Consider the following 24,177-nt stretch of genomic DNA (forward strand, 5'->3'; position numbering starts at 1 on the left):
ATATGGTGCATGGGCTTCCCTTGGCCCTCTGGTCTGGACCCCGCAAATGCTTGTGGTGGGCCGTGCATGGGTGTGTGTGCAGGGAGAAGTGGGGAAAGGCTGTATCCGTCAGCCTTTGCAGTGGGGCTTGCTGTGGGCTGGATGCCTGGAGCCTGATGGGCATCCCTTTTGCAAACAGGACAGGGAGGCTTGCATGCCCAGGAAAAAGGCAAGGCTTCCCTTCTTGCCATCCTTAAATAGAAGCTGCCCCAGGAGAAAGAGCAATAAAAACTGATGCCAGGTCCCTATTCTGAACACTTGAGCTGGAGACAGAGCAAGAGACAGAAGTGGATGCAAAGCCGCCCTTGCATGGCCTCTTCTCTCTTAGGAGCACACGATGGCGTCAGCATCCACTCGCAGTGGCTCCTTCCCCACGGGGCAGCCCTGGGCAGATGCCTGACCCCAGAGGGCAGGAAGAGGGTACTCCACCCCACACCAGCCTCCCCAGATAGGGAGGGGTCTCACCATCATCCAGAGTCCGTTCCAGGATGGGGGGGTGGCTGGGGCTGCCGTCCCCGACGCGCGTGAATGCCAGCACCTGGATCTCGTACAGAATGTATTTGCCCAAGCCCGTGAGCTGGGCACTGCGTGAGGCGTTCCCTTCCACCAGCCAGAGCTGCGGTGGGGAGTCCGAGTCCTTCTCCTTATACACCACCTGCCAGAGCCCACAAAGGGGGTGAGGGCCTGGGATCTGGTCTCATGCCCAGGAGCAGGGTGGGTGGGCACCGGGTGGGCAGACTTGGGCTCTTTGGAGTGGCATGGCCCCAAGGGGGTCTGGGGTAATTGCAAAGCTAGTGTTCCAGAGGGATGGGGAAACAGAAATGGACCCTGAGTCCCAGAACTGGGAGGGTCCTTGGAGAGCATCCAGATGAGAAAACAGGCCCAGAGAGGGGGCATTCCTTGCTCAAGGTTGAACAGCAAGTAGGGCAGGGTCCAGACAGCAACCCATGTCTCCAGACACCCAGGCCAGGGTGAGACCATGCTGCTAGACACAGCTCACTCTGAGAGGACTTTTAGGAGATGTGGAGTTGGAAGCTGGGCCTATCAGAGCAGTGGGTGAGGCCTGGGGCACCCCGCATGGCCCCCTGCTCCTGGGGAGGTGGAGCAGCCCAAAAGACACTGGGCTCTGGCCGAGATCTCCCTAACCTTGAGCACGGGGCTTCCCTGGCTGCCCTGGAGACCTGGATCCACTCCAGGAGGCACAGGAGAGGCTGGGGGAGGTTGGGGAGGGGGCTGCCACCACCCCTCCCTGGATCTGAGACGCACCTTATAACCCAGCACCAGCCCGTTGCGCTCGGCCTCGGGGATCTCGTTCCAGCGCACCAGCACGCTGCTGGCTGTAGTGGCCAGTGCCGACACGTTGGTGGGGCCGGAGGAGGGCACTGCGGGAGGGAAGGGCGTGGGGAGAAGGGACTCGCTCAGGAGCCGGAGAGGACCCTACAGGGAAGGGATGCAGGGCAGGACATGGGGCAGAGGAGGAGCTGGTTGGCTTTCCCTGCTCTACAGACACAACATGGCACAGGTGGTCCCCAAAGAGCAAACTACCCCCTCTGATTCCTTTTGGCTTTGGAACGTTGCAGACACCGTTGCTGGTTTCAGATTTGCCTTCCCAATTCCCCTCTGCCCGGGCTACATTCGGAGGACTTGCATTTCCTGGGAGCACAGCTGTGACTGGGGGCCCGGGACGGCCAGTCCACAGGAGGGGCGTAAACCCCGTGTGAGTGACCGAGCGGCGGCCTGTGGCTGGGGCTCCTGTTTTGTGGGTGAGCCCTTGCAGGACCTCTGTGAGCCCCTGATTTTGTTTCTGGAATGTTCTGAGAGCAAGCGCTTTCCCCAGTCCCCCCTTCTCAGGCACCCCAAGTGTCAGGGTCATAGCCGAGGGCAGGGAGGTGGGCAGTTTGCCTCCTTTGGGGGCAGCGGGGGTGGGACTGGGGGAGGGCTACAGGGAAGGAACGTGGGGGGACGCTCAGCCTAGACGTTGTGCATAGATGCGGGAAAGAGGCACTAGGCCATGTTTAAGACAGCGGCTTCAGCCTTTTGTGCCCTCGGGTGGCCCTGACGGCAGCGGGTCGGGGGTGGGCTGGGGTGTCCCAGCAGAGGCGGCCGCGGGGCAGCTGGCCGCGAGGGGGCCTACCTGACTCCCGCGTCCTGCCCAGCACGGGCTGGCTCCAGGGCCCGCTCCCGATGGCGTTGAAGGCCTGCACCTGCACGCGGTACTCGGTCCACTCCTCCAGGTCCTCCAGGGTGTACTCGCGCTCCACCCGGTCGTGCACCACGTGGCTCACGGTCTTGCCGCGGCCGTCCGCCCGGCTGTACTTGATCTTGTAGCCCACCGACTCGGGGTTGCCATTGTACTCCATCTCCGGCAGGGGCTGCAGCGAGGCAGGGGCGGGCGGAGCAGCTGTGAGGCCGGGCCCACCCCTGAGTGTGGGAGAACGTCCCTGGGGTGGGCGGGGACCGGTGCCCCTTCCTCCAGGGAGCCCTCAGGACTACCCAGCCCACCATGCGGCACGCTGGCCCCCAGTGTGGTTTAGATGGTGTCACTCTGTATTTCTGATGGCTGCCCAGCCCCCCACCTCTCCAATCAGGGCTCTGAGGAGAGGCTGTATCCCTTTTTCATTGGGCACGTGATGAACTTACTATCCTGCCAGGTCTGTGGGACCCACAGGGAGACCCACAAGGTCCTCTGTCAAGGTGCTGATAAGTCTGGCCACCTTTGGCTTCAATTCCCTCCATCACTTAGCTCCCTCGGTCAAGCTGTCCACACGCATTATTGTTAATTGCCTACAACATGCCTGGTCCCGGCTCATGCTGCCCTTGGAGAAACCCGCACGGGGATGGGATGCCAGTCACCTCCAAGAAGTCCTTCCTTCCAGCAAACCTCAGTCTCTCCTGCTGCATTTTAAACCGCCTCCTTTTTTTGAATCTCAACAAAGATAAAAGGTAGATTCCTCTCCTGGGCCTTATGACTCAGCTGGGGGCTGGTGGGAAGAGGGAGGGTGCTCACTGGTTCAGGGTCATTTGGATGACCTTGGGGGTGTTGGTAAGCCATGGAGGAGTGGGCACCTTGGCAGAACCTGTGCGTGGAAGCAGGTGTGAGCCGAGGCCTCTCAGACCCACCTGTGAAGGTGACAGAGCTGGAGCTGCAGCACCCTCGGCCCTCAGCTCACCAGCTCCTCCTGATTCTGCCTGCCGGTGGGGGGCTCCAAAAAGTCCATGGCCAACACGGTCACTATCCTGTCCCACTGCAGCCCCTGCTTGCCCCCTCACTGCCCCTGCCAGTCCCCAGCTCCCACAGACACTTGGGGAAAGGGACTAGAGACTATTGAGACAACAGTCGATGGGAGCGAGAGCATGAGATGGAGCTTGGGTGGCATGTTCCCTTTGCTGCCAGGAGAAGGGGGCAGCTGGGCACCACTAGTGGGCAGAGGGCAGTGATTGCCTTTTTATCCCCCACTCCGGACCCCTTGGATACCAGACTCTTTAACCTTTCAGTATTTGGAAAACTTAAAGTGAGATGAAGGAGGAGAGGGGGTTGGGTGCAGCCTGGGGGGAGAGCTCGGGAGTCAGTGGAGAGAGGGGACGGGGAGGTGAGGGTGCTGGTGACAGAGGCTTTGCGTGTACGGGGCTCTCGGGCCCCCATCCCCTGGCTGGGCTGAGAGACAGCTCTGCTCGGGGCACAATTAACAAGGAACACTTACGCAGGCTGACAGTGCCATGTGCTCTCACAGCCATCACCTGCTGTATCAGGCCGTGCATGTCAGTGAAGGGCAGGTACCACCTCCCTGTAACCCCCAGCCCTCAGTGGTGCTCGGCGAGTTGCGTTTGGTGGAACGAGGGAGAGAATTTACACAGCACCAAAAGAGTCCGTGGCCAGATGGGCCTGGCGAGGTGGGTCAGCAGACTCTTCCCCATGTCAGGTTCCAGAATTCACTAAGGAGCTGCGATCTGGGGTGGTCCCCCCACTGGTTTGTCTAAGAATTCTTCTAGGTCCTGAGCACCTCTTGGACGGCTGGTTTGTGGGCCCCTGTGTGGGGAGATGCTGCCCCAGGGGAGAAACTGTGGCTTCTGATCCCCCAGAAGATGAGGCGGCCGTGTGCCCAGGGGTGAGGGCTGGGGCTGTGGCTGTCAGCCCTGCTGTTAAATAGCGGGGGATGCTAGATGAGCCGTTCACCTGTTCTCTGCCCCAGTTTCCTTGCCCGAACAATAGAAAGCGGGATCACTCTGTTCTCCAGGGCTCATCGAGAGGAATCAAAGACTTGCTTTGTAGAAAGCATTCAGAACAGTGTCTGGCAGGAGAGGAAGCCCTTGATAAATGAGCTATTTCTTACCTCGTGCAAGGTCATCTGGGAATAATGACCCTCAATATGCAAACTGAGAGCCAAAGGACCCTTCTCCCTCATCCCCAGCTGACCCCTTCACTTCATCTTCAAGCTCAGAAGAACTCCTCACTCTTGGACTTAGCGTGACAGAACAACTTCCATCCAAGTCCCAGACCTACCATGCAGGAGCTGTGTGGCCAGGGGCCAATGCCTAACCTCTCTGGGCCTCAGCTTTCTTAGCTGTAATAATGTGTCTTTTGCAGGGCTGCTGGGGGATTTAAAGGAAACAACAAATGCAAAATGCCAGGCATGTGACACCATGAACACACAGTGCTCTCAAACCTCTTCCTCTCATGTGAGTCACTGGTTCACTGGGGTAACGTTTATTATCAGGCCCCTCGCCTGGTGCTGGGAGTCAGGAAAAGAAAAGGAGCCACAGGTGTTCTAGGGGGCACCCCTGGGATGCTACTAGCCAAGGGCACCTTTGCAGGTTGCCCTCTCTGGAGCCTCACCATCCAGCGGAGCCACAGGCTGGTTTCACTGGCCGTGCGCAGGGTCACGTTGGCAGGGGCCATGTCAGGGGGTGCCTGGAGGGTCTGGACCTTCCGGGAGGGCTGGCTGGGCGGGCTGGTGCCCACGATGTTCACCTGGCGCATGCGGAAGCTGGGAAGGGTGGAGGGGTGGGCTCACGATGGTGAGGGTGAGACCCCGGAGCCAAAGCCCTCCCAGAGTGGGGCCCTCCTCCACCCAGGGCCCGGTGCTCCCTGACCCCATCCTGCCCCATCCACCCCACCCGCGCTACCTGTAGTAGGTGAAGGGGTTGAGGTCGGGCACCTCCATGGAGCGGGCGTCGGGCTCGTTGGCGAGCTGGTGAATCAGCAGCCAGTCCTCTCCCTCCCCGACCATGCCCACCTGGAAGAGGGAGGGGCCTTAGCCCTGCTGCCCTGCAGGGGGCACAGGCCCTGCTCAGGAAAGGTCTTGGCTGGAATCCCAGGGCTCACCTGGGGAGCCCCTCACCTGGGGGCCAGCATCTTTCCAGATTTTTCCAAGACTCCTCAAAAGGAGCATCTCCAGTGACAGAATCTCGTGGTGGGCTGGTTATAAACACATTCCTGGGCCCTGGCCCAGAACTATCCAAACAGGAGTCCTGGGGGCCGGTGCCCAGGGATCTGTGTCCTTGGTAAGCAACCCGGGTGATTGTCTTAAACATCCTGGAGAACAAAAACCCAGGCCACTCAGGCTGGTCAAGTCAGAAGCAGACTCTCTGGAGTTGGCACCCAGGCAACAGGACTTGCAAAAGCTTCCCCTGATGACTGACCCCAGGGTGCAGCCAAGGCTTAAACCCCACCGGTTTAAAGGATTCAGGGAGCAACTAGTTATTTTTTCAGGTCAGGCAGGAGAGCATTGGTATGTGTGTGTGTGCATGTGTATGTGTCCGTGTGTGTGCACGTGTGTGTGCTGCTCAGGTGAGGTGGAGGAGGTGGGGGTAGAGGGCATGGTGAGGGGTGTTGGGAACTGTGGGTATTTGGGGTGTGTTTGGCCATCTGAGTGTTGCAGGAGAGCACTTATCCCGGCCTACGTTTGCAATTGATTTTGCACTCATGCACAGGGCTGTGCCCAAGGTGGGGCGTTGGCTCCCATGCCCAGAGTGCCCCCACAGGCCTTACCTGGGCCTCCACCAGCCAGCGGGAGATGGAGGTTTTCCCATCGTAACCCGGTCGGAACTGCAGAGTCACAGAGCGGGGCCCGATGTTGGAAATGCCCAGGTTGGTGGGGGCCCCCGGGAGTTCTGGAAAAGGAAAGCCAGGTGGGGAGGGCGATGGGACGAGAAGCACCTCCTTCTACCTCATATAGGGCTTAGTGTACGTGGAGGGAACCGTGCGGCACGTGATCCCCTCTGTGCTCCCGTGTGCTACGGTGCTCCATGGCTCCATGGTCAGACCAGGAGCCTGAGACGCAGGTTTGGGGGCTGAGGGGCCTCCCAGAGTTGAGGCTGCCTGGGGCCAGGAAACACGGGCTGGGTGTACAAGGGGCTTCCTCTCCTTGTGGTTTTGGATGAGAGCGAGCTGCTCCTGAGGCTGCACAAAAACAGGCTGGCCTCAGAAAGAAACCAATTCAAACTTCCCCTGCTGTGCGTCCCCATATGCTACCCATTACTCCCCATCTCCCCAAATCCAACAATGGCTGAGGGAGGCTGGAAGGAGTGGTGGGTGCAAGAGGCAACCCCTATCTTCCAACCAGGGAACCCAGAGGCTCTTGGGGCTCAAGTTCCAGACGGCCTGGGTTCAAATCGGCTCCTCCATTTCTAGGCTGTGTGTCATTGGGCAAATTACCTAACCTCTCTGTGCCTCAGCACCCTTCTCTGCAAAATAGAGATAATAACAACACCTGCCTCATGGTCGCTGTGAGGGGGAAATGAGTAGATGTCTATAGGTGCTTAGCTCTGTGCCTGGGGAGTACTACATAAATATGTCTTAGTATCACTGATACAATTGTCCAGGGTTGACCAAAGCTCAGTCACCTCTGCCATCGAGGTGGGCAGGTTAAGGCATTCTGTCTTGACTGATCTGGACGGGACCATGTGGTTATCTAATCCCATGTATACAGATGGGGAAACTGAGGCACAGAGGTCAGTTGCTCAAGGTCACAGTGCTTGGGAGAAGCAGAACTGAGACCAGACCTCTGCCAGCTCTTTATGTCAGGCCTGAGACCACTCCCCAGGGCTCTGCCACCTCCCCAACCACACCAACACCACTTGGCATCCAGGTGACAGTGAGACTTCTTCCCTGAACCGCTGAGCCCTTCCCTGATGCGGAATCAGGTGCAGGAGGGTCTGGGGCGGAACGAGACAAGGGTGGGGTCCCCCAGTGAGCACCGTGGAGGGCGCAGCCGAGCCGTGGAGTCTGCCCGGAAGCCCTGCGTCCTGGGGGTTAGGTCTGCTCTGGGGCAGCCCCTGGCCGCGCGGCCCACCAGGGCAGGGAGAGCACTGCGGGAGGGGAGCCCCGCCTGACCGGGAGGGCGCCCCTGTGACGGGATCCTGGGCGTGCGAGCGGTCCGGGCCTGGGAGTCCTGCCCCGAGCAGCAGCCACCCACCTGGCGGCACCCCGGAGGAGATGGTGGAGGCGGACACCTGGCCCTGGCCCCTGGAGGTCATGGCGGCCACCTCGATGGAGTAGGTGGTGAGCGCGGTGAGGCCCGTGACTCGGTACTCCAGGGTCACGTTGGGCAGGTAGTGGGTCACGCGGGTGTTGGTCCGGTTGTACTCCTCCCAGGAGATCCGGTACCCTGGGGAGAACCCCCGGTGGTGGCGCGGCTGGGCGGTGGCCCTCGTGGGCCCTGACCCCTCGGTGCCACTTCCCATTTCCTCACTACGCCGGCAGTCAGATCCTCGCTGGGAGCAGAGGGGCAGAGGGCGGGCGGGGGCTGCCGGGCCTGGGCCTGGGCGCCAGGTGCAAGCTCGGTGGCTGCAGCGTTGGGAGGTGACTGCAGCCAAGAGACCAAGCGGTCATCGTGGCCTCTAGAGGCCTGTGGCTGGAGGTCGGGGACGGGAGACTTGGGTGTGTTACGGGGTCGAGATGTCCAGAGCCTGCTCTGAGCATTTCTAAGAAAGAGCGGACCAGCTAGGAGGGTTCGGCTGAAAACCAGCTCGAAGGCAGGGGGATGGACGAGATGACCTTCCCTGGCCCTGGCCCCTCCTTCGACGCAGCAGCGCACACGTGCCTACCTGTGAGGAGGCCGTTCTTCTCCCCTGGCTCCTGCCAGCTGACCTTCAGCGAGGTGTCCAGGATTTCACTGAAGCTTAGGTGTCCCACGGGCCCGGGCACTGCAGTCAAAAGGGGCCCCACCCCGCCCAGCGCCGGTGAGAGCCCGAGACGGGCCACCGTCTGCAGGACCGCACGTGGTATCCCAGGGCCCCCAGCCGGCCCCTGGGTGGGGGAGAGCAGGGCGCGGGTGCCTACCGTCCTCGTGGGTGCGCACCAGCTGCGGGGTGCTGCGGGGCCCGTCCCCGGGGGTGGTGAAGCACAGAACTGAGGTGAAGTACTCGGTGAACTTCTTCAGGCCGGACACGAAGCCCACGTGGATGCTGTCCTGGAAGTTGGGCCGGGCGGTCACCATGGTAACCTCCTCTTCCTGCTCCGGCTCCCAGGCGATCAGCTGGGGAGAGGTCGGCAGATCAGGCAGGGAGGCAAGAATGTTCCGGAAGAGGCCAAGGCCTCTCCCACAGGCCGGGACGACGGGCAGGTGTGCTGGGGCCCAGGACCCTGCAGCCAACCCCAGCACCTGTGAAACAGGGTCTCTGCAGGTGGGATCAGGTCAGTGTGGGGTCACGCGAGCCAGGGCAGGCCCCCGTCCAATATGGCCTGTCACAGACAGCAGAAAACCTCGTGACGATGGAGACCCACGGAGGGAACCCAGCACAGACTGGAGGAGGCCACCACAAGCCAAGGAAAGCCCGGGGCCACGGGAGCTGGAGGAGGCCAGGAAGGAGCCTTCCCGAGAGCGTTCGGGGGGAGCACGGCCTTGAGACCCCTGGATTTCACAGCTCTCCCTCCAGAACCATGAGAGGATACCTTCCTGTTGTTTTAAGCCACCCACTGTGTGGCTCTAGGAGACTAATATTGGCTCCCTTGTTCAAAAATAATTAAGAATTTCAAAATGGTCATGGCTGAGTGTTAAATCAAGCACGGGCCCTTCCAAGCACAGGGCCCTAGGCAACCGCACAGGATGTATGCTCCTGAATGCAGCTCTGCATCTTACAGATGAAGAAAATGAGATCCAGAGAGGTTAAGCGACTAACACAATGTCACACAGCAAGTGGGAAGCTGAGATTCCAAGCCAGATGCCTCTGATTCCAATATCTGGGTTCCTAACCATCTTTTCTCCATGCAGGCTGGTCGGATTCCCTCTTGGAGTTATCCAAGGGTCAACTCTTATGGAGATGGGGAACTTTCATTTTTAGATAACTTAATCCTTTAAACTTGTTGCAAGTTGGGATTTCAATCTTAAACATCACCTGGAGGTGGAGGTATAGGCAACAAAACCCAGCCTGGAAATTCAGTGCTATTTTCCCTCTAATCTCCCCTCTACACACACGAGCCCTCAGCTGTCTACACCGGCTTCCCCTCCTCCTCGTCTTGCTCCTCCCTCTCACCTCGCTCTCCCGTTTTGGGGCCCTTCATCTGTCTCCGGCAATGACAGCTGGTCTCGGAGATTCACTCATTTATTTGAAGTTGATTAAATAGCAATTAATGGTGAAAAGCAACACTTGATGGGTTTTAATAAGCATGGGTATTTATAGATATAAAACAATACCAGGCCAATTCCTGATTAACTCACGCCTGTAACAATGCTTAATCTTCTCTTTTCCATGGCCGCCTGTTTATAAAGGATGTTTTGAAATTTAATTGGTATTGTGAAAAGATAGCCTATAACAAGTAAACTAGACACTAATTAGACCCTAAAAATACTAATCAGAAATACTAAGTGGCATTTAATAAGTATGTTAAATATACTCCTTACTTTGGTTATCTTGTTTCACAGCAGTTAAATTGCTGAATTTATTTGGAGTAGACTAAGAAACAAGTTTAATGTTTTAATTTAATTTAATTAATGTAAATGTGAATTAATTATGCTGTTAGAATTAATTGTGTGGTGTAAAATCTGGGTAAATATTATTTTATTGGGCTTAGGCCAATTATAATCACTACTATTTTTATTTTTTTTTTAAATAAAGGAAAAAGAAAGTGTCTTTGCAGGTGCTTTATGACAACCTCACTGGGCCTTGCCCACAAGAATGACCCAGAAGAAAGACACAGGGTAAGGAAGTGTGGTTTCGTGGAATCACAACATGGACTTCGTTATCCAGCACCTCCATGCCTGAAACCCTAAAACGGCAGCCGGAATTTGGCTCCCTGTGGCCGCCTCAAAATATTTACTCGGGGATGTGACTTTACTTTCTGCAGCTGCATCTGAAGAGGAGGAGGCTTGGGCCTAAGAAGCCATCCTCAGAGCCGGAAAGGGAGTAGAATTGTGTTCTGTACCTTCTACTGCCCCAAAGGCACTGGGCCTTGAGCAGCGTGGCACCAAATCTCCAGCCTAGACCCAGGTTAACAAAGCTACTGTTTGCTGAGCTCTTACTATGTGCCCTGCACTGGGATAGACCATCACTGACCAGTCCCATTTTATCATTGCAGGGAGCATTTGCTGGGGGTCACAGTTCCAATCCAATGCTGTTACAGAAAAGGAAACTGAGGTACAGAGAGGTTGAGTAAGTTGCCCAAGGACCCCCCCAGTGGCTGGCTCTCAAACTGTGGACCCCAAGAGGGTGCACCTGGTGCTAGATGCGTGCCTGTGGGCCTCTCTCTGATGTCTCTGTGCCCGCTCCTTGTCAGCAGGGGTCAGTGCTCTCAAGGACCTCGTAGGTCCTTGGTCTTGGATTTCAAGCAGATTGGGCTTCGCTGAGTGTGGCCGGGGTGTGCGGGTGAGTGTGTCGCTGGAGGAGACGCATCAGACCTAGGCTCCTGGGACAAGTAACTCTCCTTGTAGTAGGGACCCTGTAGTCGCACCCTGTAATTGAAGAGGGGCGCTGCTGGTAGGGGAAGGGGGGCTAAGCAGCCAAAGTAGAGAGGAAAGAGGACACTGTCGTGTGGCTGGCAAATCTGAATCTGAGCCCAGCTCTGACACTTACTGTGTGACCTAGGGCAAGTCGCTCAACCTCTCTGAGCCTCAGTCTATTACAGAGGATCGTGATATCTACCTGGCTGGAGCAGTAAACGAAGCGGTGCCCCTTCTGTTCTGGGGGAGGCAGTACATAATGAGAGTGTAGGGAGGTGTACATGGCATGCTACTGGAGTTATGAAAAGAAAGAAGGGGAAATCCTCTCTCTCTGTCTCTCTCCATCTATTTGCACTTCTACATGGATTTCCACAAAATACCCTGGAAGGACATGTAAGAAACCACCAATAGTGGCTAGCTGGGGATGGGAATAGTTTGGGGTTTAGGTAGAGTAGAACCAGGCAGATGGGGACTGGGTGGGATGGAGGCTTTCCGCTTTATACTTTTTTAAAGATCTTTCTTGGTTTTTGAATTAGGTAAATATATTTCCTGTTTAAAAAATTAAATTAAAAATTTAAAAATTAATGTAGTGGAGGGGAATTTGGCAATATTAGCAAAATCATATATACATTTACCTTTTGACCCAGGAACCTCATTTCTGGGAATCTATTCCAGACACTTCCGTGAAAATTAAAACTATGCGTTCATGGAGCCATTCACTTCGGCAAAGCCTATTATTGTAAAATACTGGAAACAACCAAAATGTTTATCCCTAGGGGGCTGGTTGACTAAACCATGGGGGATGTACATAATGGAGCACTATACAGATGTAAAAAAGGAATGAGGACTAGCTCTAAATTTTCCTATGGTGTTATCTCCAGGACATATTATCAATTAAAAAACAAAACAAAACAAGATGGAGAAAGTGTGTAGTATATGCTGCCATTTATCTAAGGAGAGGATACATGGTTATATATGAATGTCTTTGTTTATATTAAAGAAACAGAAGGGAAAAAAGCAAAACAAACAACAAAAACAGAAAGCAAATGCAAGGGGGAGAGAGAAGACTGGGATTGAGGCAAATCTTCTCTGAATTTACTTTACTTTGTAAATTTGATCTTGGAACCATGTAATATTCTACATAATCACAGAGCAAAATTAAATTTTAAAAATCAATCCCTAAAAATATCAAAACAAAATGAAACAAATGAACCCAACAGTGTATTGAGCTGGGATGAAAATTACACAGACAGAAAACTATTTCAAAAGATTTTAAAGCACAATAATATGAAGAACATCCCCAGAGGGGTATACACCCTGGGAATAAAAGAGCAGCAAATAATCTTCCACCATTTTCAGTAATCACAGTGTTCATGTTGTCGTTCTGAAACTGCTGGCTGTGTTGTGGAGTAAAGTAGATGAGCAATTATATCGCAGGGTAGAACTGGATTTTCAGTTTGGGAGAAAAGAGGTACAAACAAAAGATCAGTGAAATTATTAAAAAGTTTGTAGTCCTGAATTTGGATGGGAAGGATCAGTATGTATTTTATCTCTTTTTCTTTTTTTAAATTACTTCTGGTTATCTTTTAGCAGTGCCTAGAAACAACAAAACAACAACCAACAGATGAGCAAGGAGCACCTAATGCCGAGTGTGGTCTCTAAATATAATTTTCTACTATAAGGAGCCAGCGCTTCTTGAAGAAATGGCTGATTCCAGGTGAGGAAGGGAAAGTGTATTGTTTAGAACGTCTCATCATACCTGATAGCCAGGAAGTTATCCAGGACCACTGGGAACGTGTCAAAAGGACTAGGGAGCCAACTTGAAAGAGATCAACGATGGCAATTTGGCATCGATAAGAATTGTTATTGGCAGTGAACTGAAATATATTGGACATGACAAATATCCTTGAATTCACAATACAACCCCTAAAGCCAAACAAAACAAGACCAAAAAAGGACCTCCCCAAACCCATCCTCATCTGTCACCTTAGAAGACGCTGGGGTGCCCATTCATTATTGTGAAAATCAGTAAGTGGTAGAAAAGAATTGAGCACTACCCTTTTTCTGGATGAACTGTACATTTGGGTAATGAAAAGGTTGATCCAGGGAAAATTATTTTTTAAGTATTTTAGTTAATAAATGAAGAGGAAATTATAATATCTGAATATCCCCATTCTTTTGCAGCCCCTTATGAAATACTAGACCAGACAAGATACGCAATGGTTGCCAACATCACAATAAGACAGCCAGCCCGACATGTGTGTCTCCTGATGGAAATACACAACGCCATCCTGGAAGCCATATTTTGCAAAAAAAATCAAGCCAGACCCTGATAAAGCCTCTAGCTCCAAGTTACAGTTTACTGCAAATTTAGCATTCCTGGGACATACTAAACAACCCCATGGGGATGCAATCAGCAAAACTCAGACTGTGGAAAGTTCTATAGGACAAATGATCAAGTTTCCTTATCAAATAAAATACAAGAAAAAGAGCGAGAGAGAATCTATAGATTAACCGAGATCTAAAAAACCAACTAAACAAACAAGCAAACAAAAACCTGCCAGTCACAATCGTGTGGACCTTATTGGATCCTGAAGCAAATAAACAAACTAGTCAAAAAATTATGAGATGATCAGAGATATATGAACATTAACTGGATATTTGATGATATTAAAGGAACAGCTGATATTTTTAGGCATGATAATGATAATGTGGTTATGTTTTAAAATAGACTTCTTACCTATAATATTTCTCTACAGAAATATTTATGGATGAAATGACACAATGCCTGGGATTTACTTCCAAGTATTCCAGGGGAGGGGCCAAAGGGTTGGGGAAAAGACAAAACACAAGTGGCTGGGAGTTGGTAATTGTTGAAGATGGGCTGGGATGAGGACAGGGGTGTGCCCCATAGTTGTCCCCTTATTTTCGTAGGTGTTTGAGATTTTCTGTAATTAAAAATGAAAAAAAAAAAAAATCTTGCATTCTCAATGAGACATACAAGGGACCAATGTGCTAGCTTGGAGCCACTGCCTTTCTTCTCTGTGATACACAACAGGTCAAAGAAGCAAGAGAAAAATTCCCCGCAGCCTTCTTTTCAGTGCCAGGATTTAGGGCCAATCTAGCATACAGTGCTTTATCGGCATATATAGAAATAGATATTACATGCCAGAAAAACTCTTAAATCTTCTTAGTGGGTATCCTTGGGTAGTGGAATTATAATTTTTTTTTGTTGTTATCCCTTTGTTCTTTAAAAAAGAATCAAGTTGTAGTAATTTTACAATTGAAAGCCACACAATACATTTTCTTTTTTAATATAAGAAACAGTCTAGGCTCTGGAGTTTGAATCTAAGCTTTGCAGTTACTCTGTTTGACCTTGAACAAGTTGCTTCCTCCTCATGCCTCGGTTTTGTCGTCTGTAAAATGGGTGGATGATGACAATATACTTTCTAGGGCCCTCGAGCAGCTTGCATGAGAGAAAGACCAAGAGTGAAGCCCTTAGCATCGCCCGGCTTGAAGAAATTACCTCTTAAGTGCAAGCTCTTCTCACCTGTCTGCGGCAATTCATTTCTGCTGACCTTTTCCAGCAGCCCTGGGAACCCGGCATGCCTCCACGGCCTCCTCCAACTCTGGGTGGTCCCTGGCTGTTGTCCTAATTGTCCCAGCCACCTGGCCAGGCTTCCTGGCCCTTGAGGTGGAGAGGGGATTGTTTCCCTTTGAAGTTTGTAGTCCAGCCTTCCCAGATGTGGAATAAAACTTTCATGCTTAGAAATGGCGGCAAGAAGCAAATTGTTCCCACTCAGCTCCTTTCCTCCTCAGCTTGCAGCTTGGCCTCCCGCTTCCCTCCCCTGCCACCCCCCAGAGTCCCAGTTAGGAGGTTTTTCCAGGCAGCATCCAGCTCCACCGCTCGGCCTTGGGTTCCCACCTCCCTGGCAGCGAGAGGGCCCAGGCCTTGTTAACTTCCAACACCAGCAGAAAATCCCCTTCGTGACTTAATCTCGGTCCCTTTATACCCAGCTGCCCTCAACTTGCAGTAATAACGGCTAAGGCTATGAGTCCTAGAAATAATCTTGGCTGTTGCCTGGTGCAGAGGTGTCCAATCTTCAGTTCTCATAGGGGGAGGACAGGCGTGGTGTTTCTTGTGGGATTGGAGGAGAGACCCAAGGCCTGGCTCTAGGATGGTTTGATCGAGAAGTCCTGACATCCAGTGCAGTTATAATTAGAGCAAATTTACTACGAGTACTACAGAAATCATTTTCTGAGCACTTATGTACTTGTCCTGGTGCTGAACAAATTACAGGTATCATCTCATTTAGTCATCACACAACCCTAAGAAATCAGCACGTGCACATGAGGAAACTGAGGGTTCTCTGTTGTTTCCTCGGCAGCTAGAACAGTGCATCTAGTATGTGGTCAACACATATTGATCGAACGAATCTCACACAGATTCAGGCACTTGTACAGGTGCTAGCAAGCGGCTCAGCCAGGATTTTAACCCAAGTCTGTCTGGGTCCTGATCCCGGGCCCTCATGCACACACTGTGCTGGGTCAAGTACCACTGGGGGAGCCATGTTGCAGCAGGTGCCCACTGGATCCATGGATTGGAGGTAAGAGTAGATTCTGGATTTTTCTGATGGGGCCACGGAGCTTTAAACCAACTGGGCACCCCCCATAACCCAGTCTCTCAGAAGATGCCACCCATCGTGGGGTTGCGGACTGGGCAGTGTCCATCCTCACCACGGCCTGTACACTGCCTTGGAGGGAACCCAGGTGCCCTTGGCCCTTATCACATGTCCTCTGCTTGGATTTTGGAAATGCAGGGGGGATGCCATCTTGTTCCCCTCATCCCAGCATTCGGACCTCCTGCAGGGAATCTCAGGGCTCCCCCTTGGGGCACAGGGTGGCCCCACATACCTTGTAGCCCTGGTTGATTCCATTGATGAACTGGGGGCTGGGGGCGTTCCAGGTGAAGCGGATGGCCGTGGAATTGGTGGCTTCGGCGTGGACGTTGCCTGGGGGGACCGTGGGAACTGGAGGAGAGAAGAGAGAATGGTGGGGTGGAGGGGGCACAATGAGTGTGCCTAGCACAGTTAAGCAGAGAAAACTCTGGGATGGGGTCGGCAGACTTGTGCTTTGGTCTCCCCCAACTCTGCCCTCACTGTGTAGATTTAAGAAGCCTCTTACTTTCTCTGCATTAATCTGGGTTTAATAAAACTTGCCTGACCCACCTCACAGGGTAATGATAAATAAAAGTGATGGATGCAACCGCTTTGGGGGTGGTTTAGGCTTGACATCAGCTGTGTCACGATCCAGTAAATGTGAAATTTTGCAGAAGGTGCCCCCGTCCATGAAGCCTCAGCCCTTTGCCATGCCCAATCCGAGCTGCTTCTTGTCTTCCTCCAAGTCCTTACTCCCTAAGGGTCAGCCAGGTACAAGGTGGGGGTTCCATCCCCACAGTGAATAATAAGGGCCTGGTTAAAACAGGTGACACAGGTTGAGGCTCTCAGGACCTGACAGGTACAGGACCCACAAGTACAGAACCTGACAGGTACAGGCCCAACAGGTATAGGACCTTAAGGTACAGGACCCGTAGGTACAGGACCCAACAGGTATAGGATCCTAAGGTACAGGACCTGCAGGTACAGGGCCCTAAGGTACAGGACCCAACAGGTACAGAACCTGCAGGTACAGGACCCGAAAGGTAACAGGACCTGACAGGTATAGGATCTGAAGGTATAGGACCCTAACATACAGGACCTGCAGGTACAGAACCCGCAGGTACAGGGCCCTAAAGTACAGGGGAGAAATGGAAGCCCGGCTCCTCCACAGCCACAGGCCCTGCCCACCTCCCTGCAGTGTCCACTCGGTGACTTTGCTGCTGTAGACACCCAGCCCAGCGCTGTTGTAGGCGGCCACCTCGATCTCGTAGTTGGTCCAGATGATGAGGTCCTCCAGCAGCAGGTTGTTGACATCAGCATCCGTGATGTTCTTAAACTGGTACCCAACAGGGAGCCCGGCAAGGCAGTACCTGGGGGCAGGAGGCGGGGTGCAGAGGGGTCCGTTTAGCCAACCCACCAATCAAAGTGCACAATTCATAGGTTTCTAGTATATTAATATACACACATGCCACTGTCAACATAGTCAATTTTAGAATATTTTCATCACCACTAAGAGAAACCCATACCCTTTAGCAGTCACTCCTCATTTCCCTCCAACCCTGCCCCCTAACCCACTCCCAGCCCTTGGCAACCATGAATCTGCTTTCTGTCTCTACAGATTTTTCTGTCCTGGACATTTCAGGTACTTGAAATAATATAATATGTGGTCTTTTGTACTGGCTTCTTTCACTTAGCATCCTGTTTGCAAGGATCACATGTTGTAGCCATGTATTGTTCCTTTCAATGACTGAAAAATAGTACGTCATACAGACAGGCCACATTTTGTTTCTCCTCTCTTTAGTTGATGAGTGTTCGGGTGGTTTCCACCTTTTTGTTACTGTGAATAGTGCTGCTGTACTCATGTAGAAGTTTTCATGTGAACAACTGTTTTCAAATTAAAAAAAAAAATACCTAAGACTGGAATTGCTGGGTCATATGATAATTCTATGTTTAATTCTTTGAGGAACTCCTGAACTGTTTTCCACAGCAGCTGCACCATTTTACATTCCCCTGGCAATGCACGAGTCTTCCAGGAATTTGCATTTCTAGTAAGTTCTCAGGTGATGCTGATGCTACTGGCCCACGGATTATCCTTCGAGAACGAATGCCCTTCAGGATTACTCCAAAAGCCCCAACAAATGGAGCAGGTGAAATAACAAAAACTTCTAAATCTGGGGAACTTCAGTGCTCTGAAGGTACACGTGTGTAGGAAAGAGACTTGCAAAGTTGCCTAGAATTGTGCAGCCAGCCAGAGTCAGAACACAGAGTTCTTAGTAACCTCAAATAACATGCTAATTTTAATTAATGGATACCAAATTTTTGTCACCCTTAAGAACTCACTTTTAGGTTCCTAGTAAAGTAGTCCTCAGTCAAATATAAAAATGAAAGGCTGCACAATTGGACTCCACTTTCCAATAAGGACCAAAGAAAGGGCTTTGCATTTTGACCAGTCCTTGGCCCTTGTCCACTCCTGGTCCCTCCTGAAAGATATCTGGCCCATGATGGAATATTCTGGATCTCACAGGTGGTTGATCCCTCTGTCACCTCTTTCCTCCTCTGTCTCACTGCAGATGTATTCCTGTCTCATTCCTGACATCTGGCAGGCTTGCCTTTTAGGAGATTATAGTGTATCTCCTCCCGCAGCCGTTACTGCTGGTATGCTGAGCTCTCTCTGCTGGAAGTTCCTTTAGGTGTCTAACTTAAGTGCTCCCTGCCATAGTCTAACCATTTCTTGTTGTCCAACCTTGTTACAGGGAGAAGCACCCAACATGAATTTGCAAAGCTTTCCATTCCACTCCTGGTTGTCCCAATCCTCTTCCCCTCTGCTTTGGGGCACCCCTCCTGTCTCTGGGTGGGGTGGGGGGCCCTACCTGATGATGTAGCCCTTGAGGAGGCCGTTCTGGTGGCTCTCGGGGGGCGGCTGCCACTGGATCATGATGGACTGGTTGGTGCGGCCGCTGGCAATGACGTTCTGTGGAGGGGCCGTGGGGGGCTCCTCGGGAAGGGAGACCCTGGACCGGAAAACACCGAGATTGGGCGGACCTTGCTGCTGTCAGTCTTGGGGGCAAATACATGCACTTAAAGGGCTAGGAGGAGCCCGGACCCTTGCCTGCTCCGTCCCTCACTGACTGCATACGTGGGTAGGTGGGGTTGGGAGGTTTGGGAATCAGAGCCCAGGCCCACCACTTGATTGCTGTGTGTCTTTGGGCAAGTCACACAACCTCTCTGAGCTTTGTTTCTTAATAAAGAAATACAGTAAAACTCCATTTGCCTGCCTTACAAGACTGGTTCAGGTGCAAATGAGTCTTTTAAAAATTCTGTAAAGCACCAAATGACTATGTGTATTTTCTGTGTGGTTGAGGGGTGTGGGCCTCAGTTTCTCATTTGCCAAAGCAGCAGCTGTGGGTGCTGATGAGGCCATGAGTGTCCAAGCATTTTAGAAGTAGAAGTGTTAACTACTTGATCCCAGGAATGTGGTTTACCCTAATGCACCTCCTTTACCGACCGGTTGAGCCCCCGGCGGGGGCAGGGTGGGGGGTGGGCGGTGGGGCTAGGCATGGTGTGTGGGTGACAGTGGGAGAGCACCCCGCCTTCTGAAGCCAAGTGCTACATTTCATCTCTCTGGCATTGCCAGGGAACACGGCGTTCCACCTAAGTGTATTTTTCACATAACTGACATGTACCCATTAAAAACAAAAGTTAATTATTTTTGATGGATGTGTTTCCCTTTCTGTTTATTTTTATGTTTCGGCTTTCTGATGGATAGCTTTCCAAAACGTATCGTGTACTCCTATGTCTTTCTAAAGCCTGAAGTAAGTGTGGCTCAACCTTTTCTTGGTGACTGAGGGCCCTTAGCATGATGATTCATTAGGAAGATGAATCAACATTACACAGAAAAGCCCACAGGGCTCCAGAAACTGTGGGGTGGGTCGTCTGACATGACGAGGTCTCTCTATTGTTGGGATTTTGCAATTCTGGAAGGGCTGGAGTCGGGCCTGTTGTTTCCTGTGCTACCTCCAGTCATCCAAACAAGGCCTCAATAAGCAGCAGGTGCCCAAAAAACAGGAAATAAGTAAATTCCCTGTCACCGCCCTCCATGCCAGGCTGTCCGATCACACCTCCCCCACTTTGTCTCGTGGCCCCAGTGGCCTCCCCCTTGTGAAAGCCAGACAGACTGAAACTTATCGGAACTGCAGCCAAACCAAGATGACTGATTTCAGTCAGGGGGTCTCTGCACAGGGGCCGAGCGGCCTCTTTGAAAGAGTCAAGTCCGTGACTCTCACACGTGATTTGTGTTGGGGTCACTTGGATCTCTGTGATGGACGACTTCCGTCTCACTGGAGGAGGCTGCCTGGTCTAAGGGTTGGAGGTGGCTGGAATTTGCCCCCTACTTAGTGGGGAATTACTGCGTGGTGTTTTAAGGGGGATTACCTGCTGTTTTTATTCCATTTCCTTCATTTCAAAAGCTTTGCTGAGAACCTAACAATGCCAGGTGTCACACAAGGCATCGGCTATGGAAATCTGTGAGGCTGCTATATCCCTCTGGAACTTCACCTGCATTTAACGAACAATGACAACAGCCCCTGGGGATGTGTTGCTCAATGGGGGAAGTTTTGAACTCGCAGAACTCACAGGTCTGCAGACAACTGACTAAATGCAGTCACCACTCATGGCATGCCAGCCACAGCTCAGGAGGCTTTCCTTGGATTATCTCATTGATTGCTCCCAGTGTTCCTGGGAGGCAGGTGCTAGAATTTTTGCACTCATTTTACAGATGTGGACATGGACACCCAGAGGGGTCAGAGAGAAGAGACCCGGCCCCGCCCACCGTCCCGATTACGCTGCAGGCAGCCCCCTCCGCCCTGCCCCGGCTGGAGTCATGCTCGCCCCCTCACCTCTCCGTGTGCTTGCTGAACTGTCCTTTTCCCACGTCGTTGACGGCACAGAGGCGGAACTGGTAGGAGCGCGCGGGGACCAAGCCCTTGACCGTCACTGAGGTTGCCTCGGGGTCCACGCTGGCCAGGAGCACTGTCCAGGGGGCATCTGCAGGGACAGGAGGGTGGGGGCAGAGGGGGCATCTTTGGGGAGGTGGCTTCCTCCCATCCCCCATTCCCAGCAGCGTTCCGGCCTTGCCCGGGCTTGCCGAGGTCCAGCAGAGGCTGGGGTCACTTTTCTTCTCCACACTGGCCCGCATGACCCAGGGTTGGAGGGTGCTGGGAGTGAAGTGGGGGCTCAGGGTGCCTGAGATGCATTCATCTATTTTAGTTTTTTCTCCCTCAAATCGGCGAACTCCAGGTAAACCATATGTAAAACTCCCGCTAATTTTGGAGTTCACAGCTTGGGGACTTGGAGAATAGAAATAAAAACAGCAGCTGCGCCTGGGAGGCTCCTCTCGTGCCAGGCCCTGGGTTAACACCTTGCATTCATGGTTTCCTCCATCGGTCCATTTTACAGACGTAAGCTGAGGCGCCCAGAGGTGCAGAACCAGGGAGCGGAGGAGCTCGGAACCTCGCCCCAGGCTACTCCCAAGTCCATGCTCTCAGCCCGTGCCCCCCTTGCCCTGCTCGGGGAGGGGGCTCGCAGGGAGCCTTACTGTTCTCCGACATCTCCAGAACGTAGCGCAGCAAGGGGCTGTTACCGTCGAAGGGCCGGGCCCACGTCAGGTTGATGGCTCGCCTCTCTGCAGAGCTGAGCGTGGCCACTGGGTGCTCGGGTGCGTGGGGCAGTTGCCTGAGGAGACAGATGAGTCAGGTGTCCTGAGAGGTCTAGAGCCCAGTGACGGGGCCACCGAGGGCTCAGGGCAGGTGGACCCTGGGCTTCCGGGAGCCTCGCACTTGGCCACCAAACTTGGCCTTTGAGCCATCTGCATCGGAGCTCACCTGTCCAAATACCACCCCCAGACTCCTGTGCTCCTGAAGGGGCCTTCTGTGCTGGGGGAAAGGCCTGGAAGGGTGCGGGGATGGGTCTTGAGAGAGGGTGGCTGGCCAAGAGGAGGCCTCCCCGTTGCTGCCTTCTCCCCTTGGCCCTGGGGCCAGGAGGGCTGCCCCTACCTGACGCGCAGGTGGGCGCTGCGTGAGTCATTGCCGCCAGCTGAGAGCACTCGGCAGGTGTACGTGCCGATGTCCCCGGACCATGTCTGCGAGATGTGCAGTGAGCCGTTTCTGTCCAGGCGGATGCGGGGGTTGCTGTCCGTGCCCAGGGTGGCCCCATCCTTCTCCCAGACGTACCTAAGAGTGAGAAGCACCGATGAGCACAGAGAGGGAGGGAGCCTTCCCGGAAAGGGGCTCAGCCCAAAGCTTCTCCTGATACGTGAGCTACACAAGTGGGCAGGGGGAGGCAATCGCCAGGCACGGGAAGCTTTCAGAAACCCAGGGCACAGTGGTTCCTCTGCGGCTTGTCTTGGGTTTGGGGACGAGCCTGAGCCACCTGTAAGGAGATTACGTCCAGAAGAAATAACCTATTAAATCATTATCAGTCGTTTACACCTTTAGTTCAGGTCCAGGTCGGGGCTTTGTTGCTTTTGGCGCGGAGCCATCACAAAACAGCCAGCACAAAAGCTCTCCTTCCGAGGAGGTTAAAAGATTACAGCTGGAAAAAGAATTAAAGTTTCCGCACAGACTACATTTTGGAATTAGTTTTATGAGGGGAATCATTAGATCGATGCATCAATGTGACAAATTGACTTTAGTGTCCAAAAAATCACTTTAGCTTCGGTCAGTCAGTACAAAGGGGGAGTTGAGAAATTACACACATGCCCGTGCCTGACAATAAGAAATATCTTTTCTGGAATTGTTCTTGAGGAAATACAGCCATTATCATCATCGTGGACACGCGCCGAGCGTGGCTCTGGGTAGGACGCCATATTATTGTCCCAGGGAAGGCCGGAGCAGGGCGCGGGCTGGCACCCCAGATGTGTGGCTTTGAGGAGAGCCCAGATCACCCCCTCACTCACTCAGTGGGGTTGGGGGCAGGGTGGGGGTGCCAGAGGTCCTGGGGCCACAGAAGTCTCTAGGTTTAGAGAACTGAAGATGGCTAGGGAGAGAGTGTCTGTAACTTTTCTTCTTTTTCTTTTTCTTTTTTTTAACTCAAGTTAAAAAAAAAGTAGAAAGTATAGAGAAGAAAAAATAAAGGAAAAGAAAACTCAAAAGTGATTCTGTAGATACTCCGATGGTGACCACATGACAAAATGGATTTGTTAAGACCCAAGGATCTGTAGGACAGAAAGGGTGAGCCCCAATGTAAACTAGACACCCAGTCGCTAACCATGCATCAGTATGGGTTTGTCAATTGTATCAAGTGTAACGTGCTCATAAAGATGTCGCCAAGGGGAACTATTTGTGCATGAGGGGACATGGGATGTCTCTGTACTTTCTGGGCAATTTTCCTGTGTCCTAAAACTACAAATAGTTAATTATTTTAAAAAGTGAGAATCAGAATGACTTAAAAAATTGAAAAGGAAAAGAAAACTCAAAAGTTATCCATCACTCATGGTGCACCTTCCAGAATTTTCTCCACTCTGTCCCTCCCCTCATGGGCAGTGCACCACCACACCAGGCTGTGGGTCAGACTCCACGGTCACCTGCTGCTTTGGCTACTTGGACACGCACTTTGTGATCTTGGGTCAGTTTATTTAACCTCTTGGTGCCTCATCTGTAAAATGTGGAAACCAGTACCACCAACCTCATAGGACTGCCGTGAGCTAATATAAAAGAGCAGTGCCTGAGACATCAGTGGTCAGTAAAAGTCAGCCATTATTATATGCTTTTACTTATATAGTATATTTACAAAAATTATCTATCTTTCATCATCTAATTTATGATCAATCCACCTGATTTTATAAGACACTTTTCCCCCTCAACAAAATATCATAAACTCTTTTTCAGGTGACATTTCTACATCATGATTTCTATCAGTTGCATGTGTTTCATCTCATGTAATTCATCTCTGTAATTTAACTGATCTCTCAACACTGGATATTTAGTTTAGCTCCTTGTTTCCTGATACTATAGTTAATGCTGTGGTGAACATCCTCATAGCAAATTATTTATGTACATTCTAAACGATTTCCTCCAGAATAAATTCTCAGACTTGATATTGCTGAGTTCATTTTTAAAGCTTATTTTCAAATCACCCAAAATCAAAGGTGATTCTTCAATTTATCTCTTCATCTGGAAAAGAGGCATCCTTGCTTATTTAAAAACAAATCTAGCTGCAGAGAGGAATTCTCTAGGGCAGGCAGACATTATCTGCCTCAGCTTGTAGTGCCTGAGGATGTACACGACACCATTTATTAAGTATCTATGTCCAAACAATTGAACTTGGATCTAATTAGCAATTACTTGGATCTAATTAGAAATACAGAGGATAGAAGAACAAGCTAATACTGCAATAAGTAACCAGCCAAACCTGGAATGTGGGATAGTCTACAGCAGGGGGGGGCGACAATCTTTGTAAATAAAGTTTTATTGGGACAGAGCCCCGCACATTCACTTACATATCACCTATGGCTGCTTTGGCACCACAAGGGCAGAGTTGAGTGGTTGCAACAGAGCCGTCTGCCTGCAAAGTGGAAACTGTTTACTGTCTGACCCTTTGCAGGAAAA

The 24,177-nt window shown here is 52.0% G+C and overlaps 1 protein-coding gene across 2 annotated transcripts in view; it reads right to left on the reverse strand.

Annotated features, from left to right (window-relative positions):
* SDK2 (sidekick cell adhesion molecule 2) overlaps nt 1-24,177 on the reverse strand; it is a 259,843-nt gene that overhangs the window by 48,869 nt on the left and 186,797 nt on the right. For both annotated transcript variants that reach the window (XM_037808622.1, XM_037808621.1), the window contains 15 exons: nt 21,625-21,801; nt 21,168-21,304; nt 20,470-20,617; nt 18,445-18,585; nt 16,763-16,944; nt 15,831-15,946; nt 8,321-8,516; nt 8,086-8,184; nt 7,455-7,646; nt 6,029-6,150; nt 5,164-5,273; nt 4,874-5,024; nt 2,174-2,411; nt 1,306-1,421; nt 505-694 (listed from right to left, as the gene is read on the reverse strand). In XM_037808622.1, the coding sequence (XP_037664550.1) occupies nt 505-694; nt 1,306-1,421; nt 2,174-2,411; nt 4,874-5,024; nt 5,164-5,273; nt 6,029-6,150; nt 7,455-7,646; nt 8,086-8,184; nt 8,321-8,516; nt 15,831-15,946; nt 16,763-16,944; nt 18,445-18,585; nt 20,470-20,617; nt 21,168-21,304; nt 21,625-21,801 (2,315 nt within the window). The remainder of the gene's footprint in view (nt 1-504; nt 695-1,305; nt 1,422-2,173; nt 2,412-4,873; nt 5,025-5,163; nt 5,274-6,028; nt 6,151-7,454; nt 7,647-8,085; nt 8,185-8,320; nt 8,517-15,830; nt 15,947-16,762; nt 16,945-18,444; nt 18,586-20,469; nt 20,618-21,167; nt 21,305-21,624; nt 21,802-24,177) is intronic.

Source organism: Choloepus didactylus, chromosome 18 (genome assembly GCF_015220235.1).
Source record: "Choloepus didactylus isolate mChoDid1 chromosome 18, mChoDid1.pri, whole genome shotgun sequence".
Classification (NCBI taxonomy): Eukaryota; Metazoa; Chordata; class Mammalia; order Pilosa; family Megalonychidae; genus Choloepus; species Choloepus didactylus.